Genomic DNA, 13,108 nt, shown 5'->3' on the forward strand with positions numbered 1-13,108 from the left:
GGCCGGCGGCGGCGGCGAGCCCCGGCGCGGGCCCGTTCGAGGTGGTGCCGCGGTCGGCCGAGGCGGGCTACCTGGTGGCCAAGGTGGTGGCGGTGGACGCGGACGCGGGGCGCAACGCGTGGCTGTCGTACGAGCTGCTGCAGGCGACGGAGCCGGCGCTCTTCCGGCTGGGGCTGCACAGCGGCGAGGTGCGGACGGCGCGGGCCGTGTCGGAGCGCGACGCGGCCCGGCAGCGCCTCGTGGTGGTGGTGAAGGACCACGGGCAGCCGGCGCTGTCGGCCACGGCCACGCTGCACGTGGTGCTGGCCGAGAGCTTGCAGGAGGCGCTGCCGGCGCTGAGCAASAGACACACTGAATCCGAGCTGCCATCTGATTTAAATACCATTCTTGTGGTGGCGCTTGCTGTGGTTTCCTTGTTATTCATTTTTACAGTCATTACTATTTTGTGTTTTAAATGCCGAAGGCCAAGGAGCCCTCCCGTCTTCATATCTTCTGACAAGGAATTTTATTCCAGCCTGGGCTCCAAAGCACCTTACACCTATTGCAGCAGCACGCTGCCTTTCCCTTATTCCTACGAAGTTTGTTCGGCCTCTGAGTCAGTCCAGAAAGACTTCACCTTTCTCAGACCAGGGGCAGCAGCACTGACGGACCGTCCACTACTGGACRAAGTCGTCTCAAGGAGTCAGTCTGAGAAGGAAGGCCCGAGCCCAGACAGCTCAGCACAGGTGAGATATACCGTCCCCACCTTGCCAGCGAGATTTTACAGTCCTTCTCTTTTCTCTTATTGCTCCATCTGGGAATGGTGGTCGTTACACATCGCCTCCCAGTACACGGCTCAATAGCTTKTTGAGATTATCTTGATTTTTTTTCCTTTAGACCTATCTTATCGTCGAACTTTCTGTTCTGCCCTTTAGAACCGACATGYGATGCTCGCGGTTGTGTTAATAACATTTCTGTTGACATTGAATGAGTTATCCTGGGAATGAGTTTTACTGCAGGTTGTCATGTGGGTGTTGAGGGGAGCGATAGGAAAAGGTTCTCGAGGGTCCRAAACTGAAAGAGGCCTTTCGTCTTGTTCCAGTGATTCCTTCATTTAGTGTCTCAGACAATTCAGTGAAATAGATCTAAGACTTACCTCGGTCCGTTCATTTAGTGAGGGTTGCGACTCTTGTGGTCCTTTYGTCCGTTTTCCCCTCCAGCTCATATCCTGTCCCCGTCATGCAGACCAGTGATTTAACATTCATCCTCCTTTCCCTGGGGAGCTGGAACTGATGCCTGACTGTCACTTAGAGCTTGGAGCTGAGCAGGAAGGTAGTTTGGTTCCACCAGTTGCTGCTGAGACTGACTCCTCTGGAGCCATAGCGGGTCTGCGAATACTGTGAGTGACTCTGCCTGTGATTTCTCTTGAACTCGTGCTTGAAGGAATCCCGGTGTCTTTTTCTCTTGTCCATCTAGACGGTATTTTCAGGAGTTCTGAGAGGTATCACCTTGGATTTTCTGACTTCCTGTAACAGCGAATGAGGGGTGATGTCCCCMCGTCAGTCAAAGGATAAGAGATGGGAATGTTTAATCTTCTGTGCCTTTACTGAATGGCGAGATCCTTGCGTTTCACTGAGTATGCTGCCTTTGACCATCTTACTACTCCTGCAGGTATTATGTAGACATGCCACTCTGGAGGAATTGTTGTATGTACTCATATCAAGAGAAACCAAAGAATTTCGATATACATGTTAGAGAGATAAATGATTCTGAAAATAGAATTTAGGAAAGAGATAAACGTTTGAAGAAGGTAGCAGGGGCTGGGGAAAAAATTAAAAGATTCAGATYTCATTTCAGAGTAAATAAGTGAAGAGGCTTGACGTTTTTTGAACAGTAGCTCGAAGGGTGCTGTGGATTGTCTTCTGAGATCAGACGTGAGAGAGAAAACTAACTGGAGTTTTGTTGTGTAGAGGTTTATGAGAGAAAGAAACTTCATTACAGGATGGTGAATCTGCAGATATAGTCCTTTGTACAGAAGGTCCAGAATGGATAGATTGACATAAGTGTTAGTCCTTCTGGGCACAGTAGAGCTGCGGTGGGTGTTAAAATATCAGTTTTCATCCACTTTCCTTGTGAGTTTTTAAATTCCTCCAGAACTATATATATATATATTTAGATTACTAATATTGCATTTTAACGCYTTGAAACATACACTTTCATCAAATTCTACGGACTGGTGATAAGACTGTACTAGTAGTAAGCACTGTTGATATGATTTAATTTTCACCATTGATTATTAGGTATGAAAGGAAATGGCTGAACATGTAGAGATGAAAGATCGTCACCTCGAACCGATCCGTGTTATATTGTTGACTGCATRTATGCGCTGAAATTTTTGCTTCTGAGTCTATCCCTTCGGCTCATGGCAGTTAGGAAGACTGTGTAGGAGAGCATGCCATGTGTCCAGGCTCGACTTCTCTGTTGCTCTGCCTGTGCTGTGTATCTCACACTGATAAGGGTGATTTGCAGCCGTTCTGCGGTATTGTCGATTGTGATAAGATGCGGGATAACAGTTAACCAGCTGTAMTATTTCCTGCAAAATTCTGCAAAGCCTGCGCCTCTGTCCTGGATAAACGAGTGAAAAACTAGGTGTCGTAGATTCATTCGTAGATGACAGACGCTGAACTCCGAAATTGCAGTAGTTTCGTTCGTTTGTGCTTTCGTAACGTTGAATAAGCGCTGTATCACAAGTTGTTGTTGACAGGAACAACTCGAAATGTATCACAGACAGCTCTGGAGTTGGCTGTTTCTCGCCCAGGCGTGCCCGATGCCATGTTTCCGGGGCTATTATAGGATAGGCTTTTCCATTTTCCGAGTGTGCCCCAGCTCCTGCACTCAGTGAGGCYAGCAGGTCCCAGACTGTGATTTCGTTGTGCCTGGGTCAGGGAAATAGGCATCCGGAGCCAAGCTGGGAGATGGCGAGAGCAAGAGAGAGAGAAACCAAAAATTAGAGCCCAGGAGCCCGGAGAAGGGCTATCTGCTTCTGCCTCGCCCGGCCGCGTGTCCCACGGACGTGGCTTTTGTATCTCTCTTCTAACGATTTATCGTAGGAGGATCTTCTCTGGGAAAGTGGCGATGATTGGGAGTAGGAGGTGAGATGCTCCTAAGGACACGACAGCAGGAGCTGCCCTCCGGGATAATTGTCTGCTGTGGGCAAAATAGTTGATTGTAACTTACCAGCACGAAATCGATGTTTCAGTTGGCGGCATTGCCTGGCTGCGCACAGGCATATGCCATCGGGACCCTGTGAGATGTTAGGAAAGGCTGAAACAGCATCCGTGAGGACCTGGGTCCCTTCAGGATCCTGACACCCGGAGACGGCACAGCGCGTTGTGCCAAGGCCGTGTTCCGAAGCCCTGCCGAGCATTGCCCTCCATCAGCCTCATCCCACCCGCTCCTTCTCCCTTTCTTGCTCCTGCTGTCTTTCTCCAACGAGATTTTATTTTTTTTTTCCTTTTCTGGGGGACCTCGCTGTTTTCCGGTTGCCTCATCTTCTTTTTGCATCACCTTCTCCGCTCCTGCGCATTCCTATCCCCACACGCAGTTCACGTATCAGATCTATACGGGCTTATTTGCTTGGTTCCTCGCAGGAAGGTGCTCTCCACTCTCTCCGCGCCGGGTCAGCAGGTCTCCTGGCAGCTTTGCTCTCAGGGCTGGCGTTTCAGCCAACCTGCCGGCTAGAGGTGCGGGCCGTGGTCGGTCGGTGCGCCGCTGCCTGCCGTGCTCCCCGMGAGTGGCTGCTTCCCACGGCGGGGCTCTCTGAGCGCGCTCCGTGCAGTTACTGGCCGGGACTCTACGTGCCGCTGTCGGCCAGTGGTGAAGCCGGGGATCTGGCGGCCCGTCCCCGCTCGGAGCCGGGATGAGGCAGAGACAGCCTCACAGAGAGCCGGGGAGTGAGTCACTGCTATGCTGCAAAGCAATGCCCGTCTGCGCGGCGCACGGCCGGTTCCCGGGGCGCTCTGGGAAGCGGCATGAAGGGGCGAGCTGAGGATTTCTAGTGGAGGGGGGGCAAACCGCAGAGGCGCGGGCGGGGAAAGCTGCCGTCCTGTGCGATGAAAGGCGTTGCTGCAAGGAGCCGCGGGGTGACGACGGGGCAGGTACTGAGTTTCTTGGTTTTGTTCGGCGTTTCCGACTGGGCTTCCGCCGCGATCCGCTATGCGATTCCCGAGGAGGTGCGGAGAGGMTCCGCGGTGGGAAACGTGGTAGCTGACCTAGCGCTGGATCTCGGGCGGCTGCCGAACCGCCGGCTCCGGGTGGTGTCAGGCGGCAGCAAGAAGTACTTCAGGGTGGATCCGAAGAGCGGCGCGCTGCAGGTGAGCGAGCGGATAGACCGGGAGGAGCTCTGCGGCGCTGTGTCTCCCTGCTCCTTGAGCTTTGAGATCGTGGTGGAGAACCCGCTGGAACTGTATAGCGGCGTCGTAGAGATCCAGGACATCAATGACAACGATCCAGTTTTTCCGAGCAACCAGGCGAGGCTGGAAATCAGCGAGTCAGTGGCACCCGGGGTGCGCTTCCCGCTAGAGAGCGCGCAAGATCCCGACGTGGGAATTAACTCTTTGCAGACTTACCAGCTGAGCGCCAACCCGCATTTTGTGCTGGATGTGCAGACGAGGGGGGATGGCAGCAAGTATGCGGAGCTGGTGCTAAAGAAGGAGCTAGATAGGGAGGAGCAGCGGGAACTACATTTGGTCCTGACGGCACTGGATGGAGGCAGCCCACTGCGGTCGGCCAGTGTGCAGATCCACATTGACGTTTTGGACGCCAATGATAACACCCCGGTCTTCAACCACTCCACCTACAAGGCGAACGTGAGGGAAAACACGCCCAGCGGCGCCCTGGTGGCCAAGATCAGTGCTTACGATCTGGATGATGGGCCAAACGGTGACATCATCTACTCCTTCAGCAGCCACACGCCGGCAAAGGTGCGAGAGCTTTTCACATTGGACTCGGCCACGGGAGAACTGAGGGTCAAGGGACAGCTGGACTATGAGGAAACAAAACTATACGAGATTTACTTACAGGCTAAAGACAAGGGCGCCGTTCCTGGCGTGGCTCATTGCAAAGTGCTGGTGGAAGTCGTGGATGTGAACGACAATGCTCCAGAGGTGACAGTGACATCCGTGTACAGCCCCGTGCCTGAGGATGCCGCCCCAGGAACGGTTGTAGCTCTGCTGAGCGTAACAGATCTGGACTCTGGAGACAACGGTCTGGTGAACTGCTTTATTTCCCCCGGGATCCCATTCACACTTAGCTCCTCCCTCAAAAACTACTATACGTTGAAAACCAAAGAGGCTCTGGACCGTGAAGAAGCATCAGAGTATAACATCACCATCACGGCCAGGGACTCGGGCTCGCCACCCTTGTCAATGGTAAAACAACTCTTGGTGCAGGTGTCGGACGTCAACGACAACGCACCCAAGTCTCTCCAGGATTCTTACGATGTGTACGTGCCAGAGAACAATGTGGCTGGCATCCCTATCCTAAACGTAAGTGCCACGGACCCGGACCTGGGGCCCAACTCCCATCTCTCCTATGTCCTCCTGCAGGGCGACCCCTCTGTGGGCCGCCTTTTCTCCATCAACCGTGAGAATGGCACCCTCTACCTGCTCGCCTCCCTAGACCACGAGGACCAGGTGGAGTTCAGCATGACAGTGCAGGTCCAGGACAGTGGCTCTCCGCCTTTGTCCACCAACTATTCAATCAGTGTGTTTGTCACTGACCTCAACGACAATGCCCCAGTCGTGCTGTATCCCCGTCCCAACAYCACCTCCTCCTATGCTGACGTGGTGGCCCCAGGCACTCCTGCCGGGCATATGGTCACCAAAGTGGTGGCAGTGGATGCAGACGCAGGGTACAATGCCTGGATCTCCTACACCCTGCTACAGGCCACTGACCCCAGCCTCTTCTCAGTTGGGCTGCACAGTGGAGAGATCTTCACAGCCCGCCAKCTCCAGGAGGACGAGGCACCCCAACACACGCTGGTCATCCTGCTGAAAGACCATGGGGAGCCCGTGCTCTCTGCCAGTGTCACCGTCTCCATCTCTGTGGCTGAGACGGTCAAAGAGGCGCTTAYTGACCTCACTGATGTGGCGCCAGCCCATGACCCCAGGAGGCATGTGACTTTCTATCTCATCCTGGCTGTGATCGTGGTCTCGGCAGCTTTCTTCATCACCATATTGTCGGTGGGCATTTTCAAGTGCTACAAGTGGAGGCAGTCAAAGGAGCTATTCAATAGCTCTAGGAGCACCCTGTACAGGACGCCAGGGCCCTTCCACCACATCGATGCCGTGCGGGGTGGCTTCACACCRCCCAACTTCTATCACCAGGTTTATCTTACCACAGACTCTCGCCAGAGTGATCTCCTGTGCAAAAAACCCTTCACTTCCAGCCCCTTGGGGAGCCGCCAAAATACCCTGAGGAATGGTGAGCCAGGACTGTACCACCAGATCGCGGGCACCGCCAGCCGGCTACCCATGCCTGCCGAGGTAACGTAGCTACCTTCCTTGGCCCTCACTGGTGTTGTGCCAGGCCGGTCCAGGCCAGGCCGAGCCGTGGCTCATTTTTGCCATACGCGCATGGTAGCAGATTGGGCTCAGGGAGAATATCGAGTCACTCAGTTCAATGATAGCTGAACAACTCTTCATCAAATGAGCCATCTTGAGAGCTGATGGAATGAGGAGCGGGACCAAACTGGTGTATTTACTCGCTTTAGTGAGCACATGTCTTTTGTAGGAAGTTTTGGGTTTGGCTGGAGTGAGTAGCCGGAGAAAGCAGCTGAGATYAGTTTACAACCACTTACATATCCTCGCTGACAGTGCTAACGGTGTGTCCTTCCCTTTGGGAAACAAGATGTGAGAGCTGGGTATCGAGAGGGATGTGAGCACAGCCCTTCGGCACCACACACTGGTGCGGCCTGGGGGAGGTGGTGGTGGGATCCAGGTCATCCTCGCGCCACTGGGTCGTGGGAGCTGCGGGCTGCTGGCAGAGGACCAGGAYGTCCTGTCCCATGGTGTGGTTAACACGCGAGGCTGAAGGATGACGCCTGTCACTCTGTTTGGTAGGCAGTGGCCACAGAGCAGTTCCTCCTGCCTGTGTCTCCCTTCATGTTTGACTCTTGGTTATTCTGATTTTATTTCCATGTCAGTTTTGCGAGGATGTGCTTGCCTCTGAGGGTGCCCGATGTTATCGCAGGCTGCCCAAGCACTCAGCTGAGGTGGGCTGTGGCTCGGAGCAGGACGGTGAGCGCTCCACCTGGTCGTGGCTTTAACACCCTGCATGGTCTGTAGTGTGCTGAGAAATACTTAATAGCCCGACTGAATAAACTGCAGTCGGAAAACATTGGAGCATGGCAAGCTGCTTCTGTGCTTCTTCCCTGGTGGGAATTTTGCAACTCAATTTGAGAGCTTTCAATYATGGGAAAGCTTTGATCCTCAGAGGTAAGACCGGGCAGTAGATCCGGCAGAAGGGGAAGATCTGAAAGATTTCCAAGGTGGACCGTGCCGGTAATGCCTGCCCTCAGGGGAGGCCCTGTGTAGAAATGACCAATTCGTCGGAGCGGAAGGAAGCGAGGCACAGCGGGAGCCGTCGGTGGCGTGGAGGGGGGGCGTGGGGCTGCCTGTGCCGCCTGCCTGGAGCGGCCGAATAGCAGGTGGAGGCAGAAACCTCCCGCAATATTTTATGCTCCCCCTCACCGCCCCCTGCTTCCCGCCTCCATCGCTTTGCTTCCGATCTGTCGTGGGCAGGAAGGGGCTGCGGCAGCTGCTGGAGCAAATTTCCTTTTCCTGTGCCTGTGGCGTTACATATAGGGACAGGGATGTGTTGTCGTCGTCACTCCCCACCCCGCTCTCCCGCAAAGGGTCCTGGCAGGGAGCCTCTGGGAGGGGAGAGTAAATGCTTGGGGAATGGAGATAGATGGGTCTACAAGCAGCTGATAACGGGCAAGCGACAACTCAGAGCCCCTAGCATAACCCTTCCGCCCCCCCAGCACCATGCAGAAAGGCACCGACCAGGAGAAGCTGGCTGCTCTGGCTCGGGGGCACGGATTTTCGGTCTTCATGGTGAAAAATGATTAATGGATCGCACCAAGCCYGCAAATGGCTCTCTCTGCCTTATGGGGGTGAACCCCGTAAGGGTGCCTCCATCACCAGTTCCCGATACCGCTGCAGCAGGGACGACACTGCCTGTCAGTCCCCAGCTGCCGTGCTGGCCCTGTGCGGGGCTGGCGGCATGTCCGGCCTGCAATTTGGTCCCAGCATTGCCTTGCGCCGAAATCCCCCCTTCAGAGAGCGGTTACTTGATCGCTGCTACCACGCAGGATCTCCCGTGATCCCTCGATTCCCTTCAGATGGCTGCATCGGCAGCCTTTTCGCAGGGCAAGCGCTGCCTCTCCGAATGGGGACATCTCCATTCGGGACACCAGGCTGTCGCCCACCCCCTGGTCCAGCTTGCCTTCATCCCCGGCCCAGGCCTTGGCGGACCCGAGCAGCAGCCCGCTGCCCGCCCCAGCCCCTCAGTGACCGAGCCACCTTGGGACACTCTGAGCAGATCCCCCAGACCTTGTGGTTTTCACAGGAGGCTTCTGCCGAGGCGCTCCTGCTCTTGCTCCGTTCCCGCGGGAGCAGTGCCCCGTGTCGCTGGTGACGATGTCCCGTCCCGTCCCCCCCGTTATCCAGCTCCGYTGTCCAGGGGCCCTGTCTGGGATGGGCACTGGAGTCTTCAGGGTATTAGGAGAAAGCCCCACCTCTACATGGGCTTTTCTGCGTGCCAGAATCGCAGTTATGGCGATAGATTCCTGCTAGTGGCACCTCCGGAAGCCTTCGGGCCCGAATGCGTCCAAGATGGAGTGTCCGTCTCTGAGGCAGGGGCTGCCACTCGCCCAGCGTTTTCCTGAGCTGGCCCTTTAAGAGCTCCTTCTCCTCTCCGCCGGAGCGCGCAGTAGGCGGGATTGGGCCGCGATTTTCACCAATTCAAAGCCTCCTTGGTGAGCGAAGCTCCGCCTCCCTCTGATTGGCAGCAGCGAGGTCCCGCCCCCTAGCGCCTTGAACGGGCGGGGGGGGGCGGCGGAGGGGGGGCAGGCGAGGCTGACCTGGGGCCGGAGGCCCCTCGAGGGCCGCCCGTCTGGCACTTCGCTGCGGGCCGACGGTCCCCAGCCCCGGCTGCCGTCTCCATCCTCGACCGGACTGACCGCGTCCCTGACGGGCCTGCCAGGCTATCCCCCCCCCCGCCCCGGGGCGCGGGGGACAGTGCTGGAGCCCCCGGGGGCGCAGCACTGCTGCCGGCTCCTGCCCCCTCAGGGCCGTCGGGCACTCGGGGGAGTGCGTGCTGCCCTGAGCGCTCTCAGGGCAGGGCTCTTCAGGGCATGACCCGGCAAGGCCTCTGCGGGGACCGGACCTGAGCTGGGGCCTGCCGCWCCCCTCGGGCTGGGGAGGGGGACAGCACAGGTGACTCACTGCTCTGCTACCCAGCACGGAGGCCACGGCCCCAACTTTTGCCTGTGAGAAGCTCCCTCGACTAAGAAGCTGTCTCTAGTAGTGTTTCCATACATGCTTCTGCCAGCTGAGAGGCTTGGGCCTCTCGCTCAGCCTGATGGCCTGAGGTAACGTTGTGTCATCTAGTGATGATCCAGTGGGGTTGCTCACTGATTCCATGTATTTGCAGCAACTTGGGCACTACGAAGCTTTATCCGTTCCCTGTTCTGGGATAAGGAAGCAGCACCCGGCCAGACACATATGGTGAATAGTTGCATGGCAGCTCTCAAGAACTCACCCGTCTCTGCTGGCCCACCTCGTGCTGCCTCCCMCACCAAGCGGGGCTGGTGGGGATGTCCCCATCTCTGGGTGGGGGCTGCTCTTGGCTGCGGGCAGCACTGGTGGCCGAGGTGCCTCGTTWCAGGGTGGTCCTGGAGCGCGGGCCTCAGTGGAACGGGCAGAGCATCAGCTGTGGGGGAGGAGARGGACGGGAGACGCGTCCCCGGTGCCTCGGGGCTTGAACAAGCGCTTTTTCACGGGGCGCGAGGAGCCCTTTGGCCCGCGTCCATCGCGGCCGCCCTTTGTTTGCGGGTGCGATCCGAAGCCGCCGCTGCGGGAGTGGGAGCGCACAGGGCGGGCTTGTACCTAGACGGCTTCCAGGACGCGCAGTCTCCCTGAGAACGGGGGAAACGAGCTGCTAAACCGAGCTGCGGGAGCAAGTGACTCAGACTAGCAGAGCGGGAGCGCGGGGGCGGCAGCCGCGCTGCCGCGGGTTCGAGCCCCGCTCCCCGCCGCCCGCCGGAGCCCGCCATTGGCCGAGAGGGGCCGGAGCGCTCCGCCAGTCGGGAGCTGATCGGGAGCGGGGAGATCTGCTCCCCCGGCGCCGGGCTGTGCTGCAGCTCCCCTCCCCCAGCCCACCCCCTCTGCTCGCAGGCTCACAACCGGCACCGCAGCCTGCCAAAGCCCCGGAGCTGTTCCCGAGCCGTGGAAGAGAGACCCAGGGATTTTTAGCAGCTCCCCCGCTGCCTGCTGTGTCCTGGGCCAGGACCCGGGCCAAACGCGTGCGGACATGGAGTGTGTCAGCCTCCGGCGACCCACTTGGAAATGGCAAGTACTGAGTTTGTTTACGCTCTGCGGMTGGGGCTGGGTCTCCGGGCAGATCCGCTACTCGGTGGTTGAGGAGTCGGAGGTGGGGACCGTGGTGGGGAACGTGGCCCAGGACCTAGGCTTGAAGGTGGAGGATCTGTTGGGTCGCAGGCTGCGCCTGGGCTCGGAGGAGAGCCTGCGCTACTTCGCTGTGCACCTGGACAGCGGCGCGCTGGTGGTGAGCAAGCAGCTAGACCGGGAGCGCCTGTGCGGAGCCGCTGCCAGCTGCGTGCTGTCGGTGCAGGTGGTGACGGAGAACCCCCTGGAGCTCTTCCGCCTCGAAGTGGAGATCCTGGACCTGAACGACAACGCACCAAGCTTCCCCACTGCCCACCGCACCCTGCGGATCTCCGAGTCTGCCACCGTGGCTGCGCGCTTCCCCCTGGAGAGTGCGCAGGACCCTGACGTGGGCACTAATGCCGTGGGCTCCTACTGGCTGAGTCCCAACTCCCACTTCTCCCTGGATATCAAGCAGCTGAAGGATGGCAAATTCTTCCCGGAGCTGGTGCTGGAGCACGCCCTGGACCGGGAGGAGCAGCCGGAGCTGCAGCTGCTGCTGACGGCCGTGGATGGGGGCAGCCCGGCCCGCTCGGGCACAGCACAAATAACGGTCCTGGTCCTGGACAGCAACGACAATGCGCCCGCCTTTGACCGCGCCGTGTACAAGGTGCGAGTGTCAGAAAACACACCTGCAGGGGCTCTGCTCCTCCGGCTCAACGCGTCGGACCCCGATGAGGGTCCCAACGGGGAGATGCAGTACTCCTTCGGGCTGCACACCCCTGACTCGGTCCAGAGGCTCTTCACCCTGGATCCCCGCAGCGGGGAGGTGCGGGTGGGCGGGACCCTGGACTTCGAGGAATCGCCTTTCTATGAGATCCACGTGCRAGCTCGCGATGGTGGCGTGCCGGAGATGGAGGGCCACTGCGTGCTCCAGGTGGAAGTGGAGGATGCCAACGACAACCCCCCAGAGGTGCTTCTCACCTCCCTGCTCAACCCGGTGCCAGAAGACACCTCGCCGGAGACCGTCGTGGGRCTCTTTAACGTGCGGGATCGAGACTCGGGGGCCAATGGGGATGTGAGCTTGGAGATTTCGCCCGATGTGCCTTTTGCCGTCCGATCCCTTCAGAACCACTACTCGTTGATCACCCGAGAGAGTCTGGACCGAGAAACCACCCCGCAGTATGTGGTGGAGCTCACTGCCTGGGACAGTGGCTCTCCTGCCCTCACCACGAGGCTCACGCTGCTCCTCAACATCTCCGATGTGAATGACAACCCCCCACGCTTCTCCCAGCCCTCCTACGATGCCTTCCTTCCAGAGAACAACCCGCCAGGCTCCTTGCTGTGCACCGTCTCCGCCTCGGATCCCGATGATGGGGACAACTCCCGGCTCATTTACTCCATAGAGGGTGGCCACATGCAGGGCGCTCCCACTTCTTCTTTTGTCCACATCGACCCCGACAACGGTGACCTCTATGCCCAGCGCACCTTCGACTTTGAGCTGGTGCAGGTCCTGCCAGTCATCGTGGCCGTGCGGGACTCGGGGTCCCCCCCGCTGCGCGCCAATGTTACCGTCTATGTCTTTGTGCTGGACCAGAACGACCACCCCCCCACCGTGCTGCAGCCCGCTGGCGGCGGCGATGTCCTGGCACCCCAGAGGGTCCCGCTGTCCGCCCCGCCAGGCTACTTGGTCACCAAGGTGACAGCAGTGGACGCGGACGCCGGGCACAACGCCTGGCTCTCGTATCGACTGCTGCCGCAGTCCACTGACCCCTCCTTGTTTCACGTGGCGCCCTACACCGGAGAGGTGCGGACGGCACGTGCCCTCCGCAACACCGACATGGTGGCGCAGCAGGTCCTCGTCCTGGTGCAGGACAACGGTGACCCGCCGCTCTCCACCACCGTCACCATTGCCGTGGCCCTGGAGGAGACAGCCGAGGAGGAGAGCTACAAGCCTCGGGATTTCGTGGCTGGAGCCAAGGAGAAGCCGGATCTGACCCTCTACCTCATTATCACGCTGGCAGCCGTGAGCACCGTGGCGCTCGCCACCTTTACCCTCCTCGCCGCCCGCTGCCTCCGGCGCAGAGGCCGTGCTGCTGGCTCKCCATGCTGCTGCTGGCTCAGCGAGTCGCCGTCCCGGGATTTCTGTAAGCACTCCAGCCCGAAGCTCCAGCTCAGCTCCGACGGCACGCTCAAGTACATGGAGGTCACCCTGCGGCCCACTGGCTCCCAGACCCAGTGCTACCGCACCTGCTTCTCTCCCGGCTCCGACCGGAGCGATTTCACCTTCGTGCGGCCTTGCCCGGCCCCCGGGACCCTAGCGAGGGAAACCGATGCTTTCCTCTCCGCTACCGGTACCCTGCAAGACCCCAGCCAGGTGAGAGCCTGCGAGGGCTTGTCGCTAGGGGAAGGGGCGGCTCGGCGGGGCGCCGCTCTGGGACTTCCCCGAGGACCGCTGC

The 13,108-nt window shown here is 58.7% G+C and overlaps 1 protein-coding gene and 1 pseudogene across 3 annotated transcripts in view; both read left to right on the forward strand.

Annotated features, from left to right (window-relative positions):
• LOC146587550 (protocadherin gamma-B2 pseudogene) overlaps positions 1 to 1,521 on the forward strand; it is a 3,628-nt pseudogene extending 2,107 nt beyond the window's left edge.
• A 2,283-nt stretch (positions 1,522 to 3,804) lies between these two features.
• LOC146587551 (protocadherin gamma-C5-like) overlaps positions 3,805 to 13,108 on the forward strand; it is a 41,732-nt gene continuing 32,428 nt past the window's right edge. Inside the window, exon 1 of one of the 3 annotated variants that reach the window (XM_085319398.1) lies at positions 3,805 to 6,524. In XM_085319398.1, coding sequence (XP_085175524.1) covers positions 4,092 to 6,524 — 2,433 coding nt within the window. In that variant the 5' untranslated portion in view covers positions 3,805 to 4,091. Of the gene's footprint in view, positions 6,525 to 9,335; positions 13,027 to 13,108 lie in introns of those variants that run through there. The other 2 variants (XM_085319395.1, XM_085319396.1) reach the window with 2 other exon arrangements.

Source organism: Rhea americana, unplaced genomic scaffold (genome assembly GCF_003343005.1).
Source record: "Rhea americana isolate MKP2758 unplaced genomic scaffold, rheAme1 scaffold_583, whole genome shotgun sequence".
NCBI classification, from domain to species: Eukaryota; Metazoa; Chordata; class Aves; order Rheiformes; family Rheidae; genus Rhea; species Rhea americana.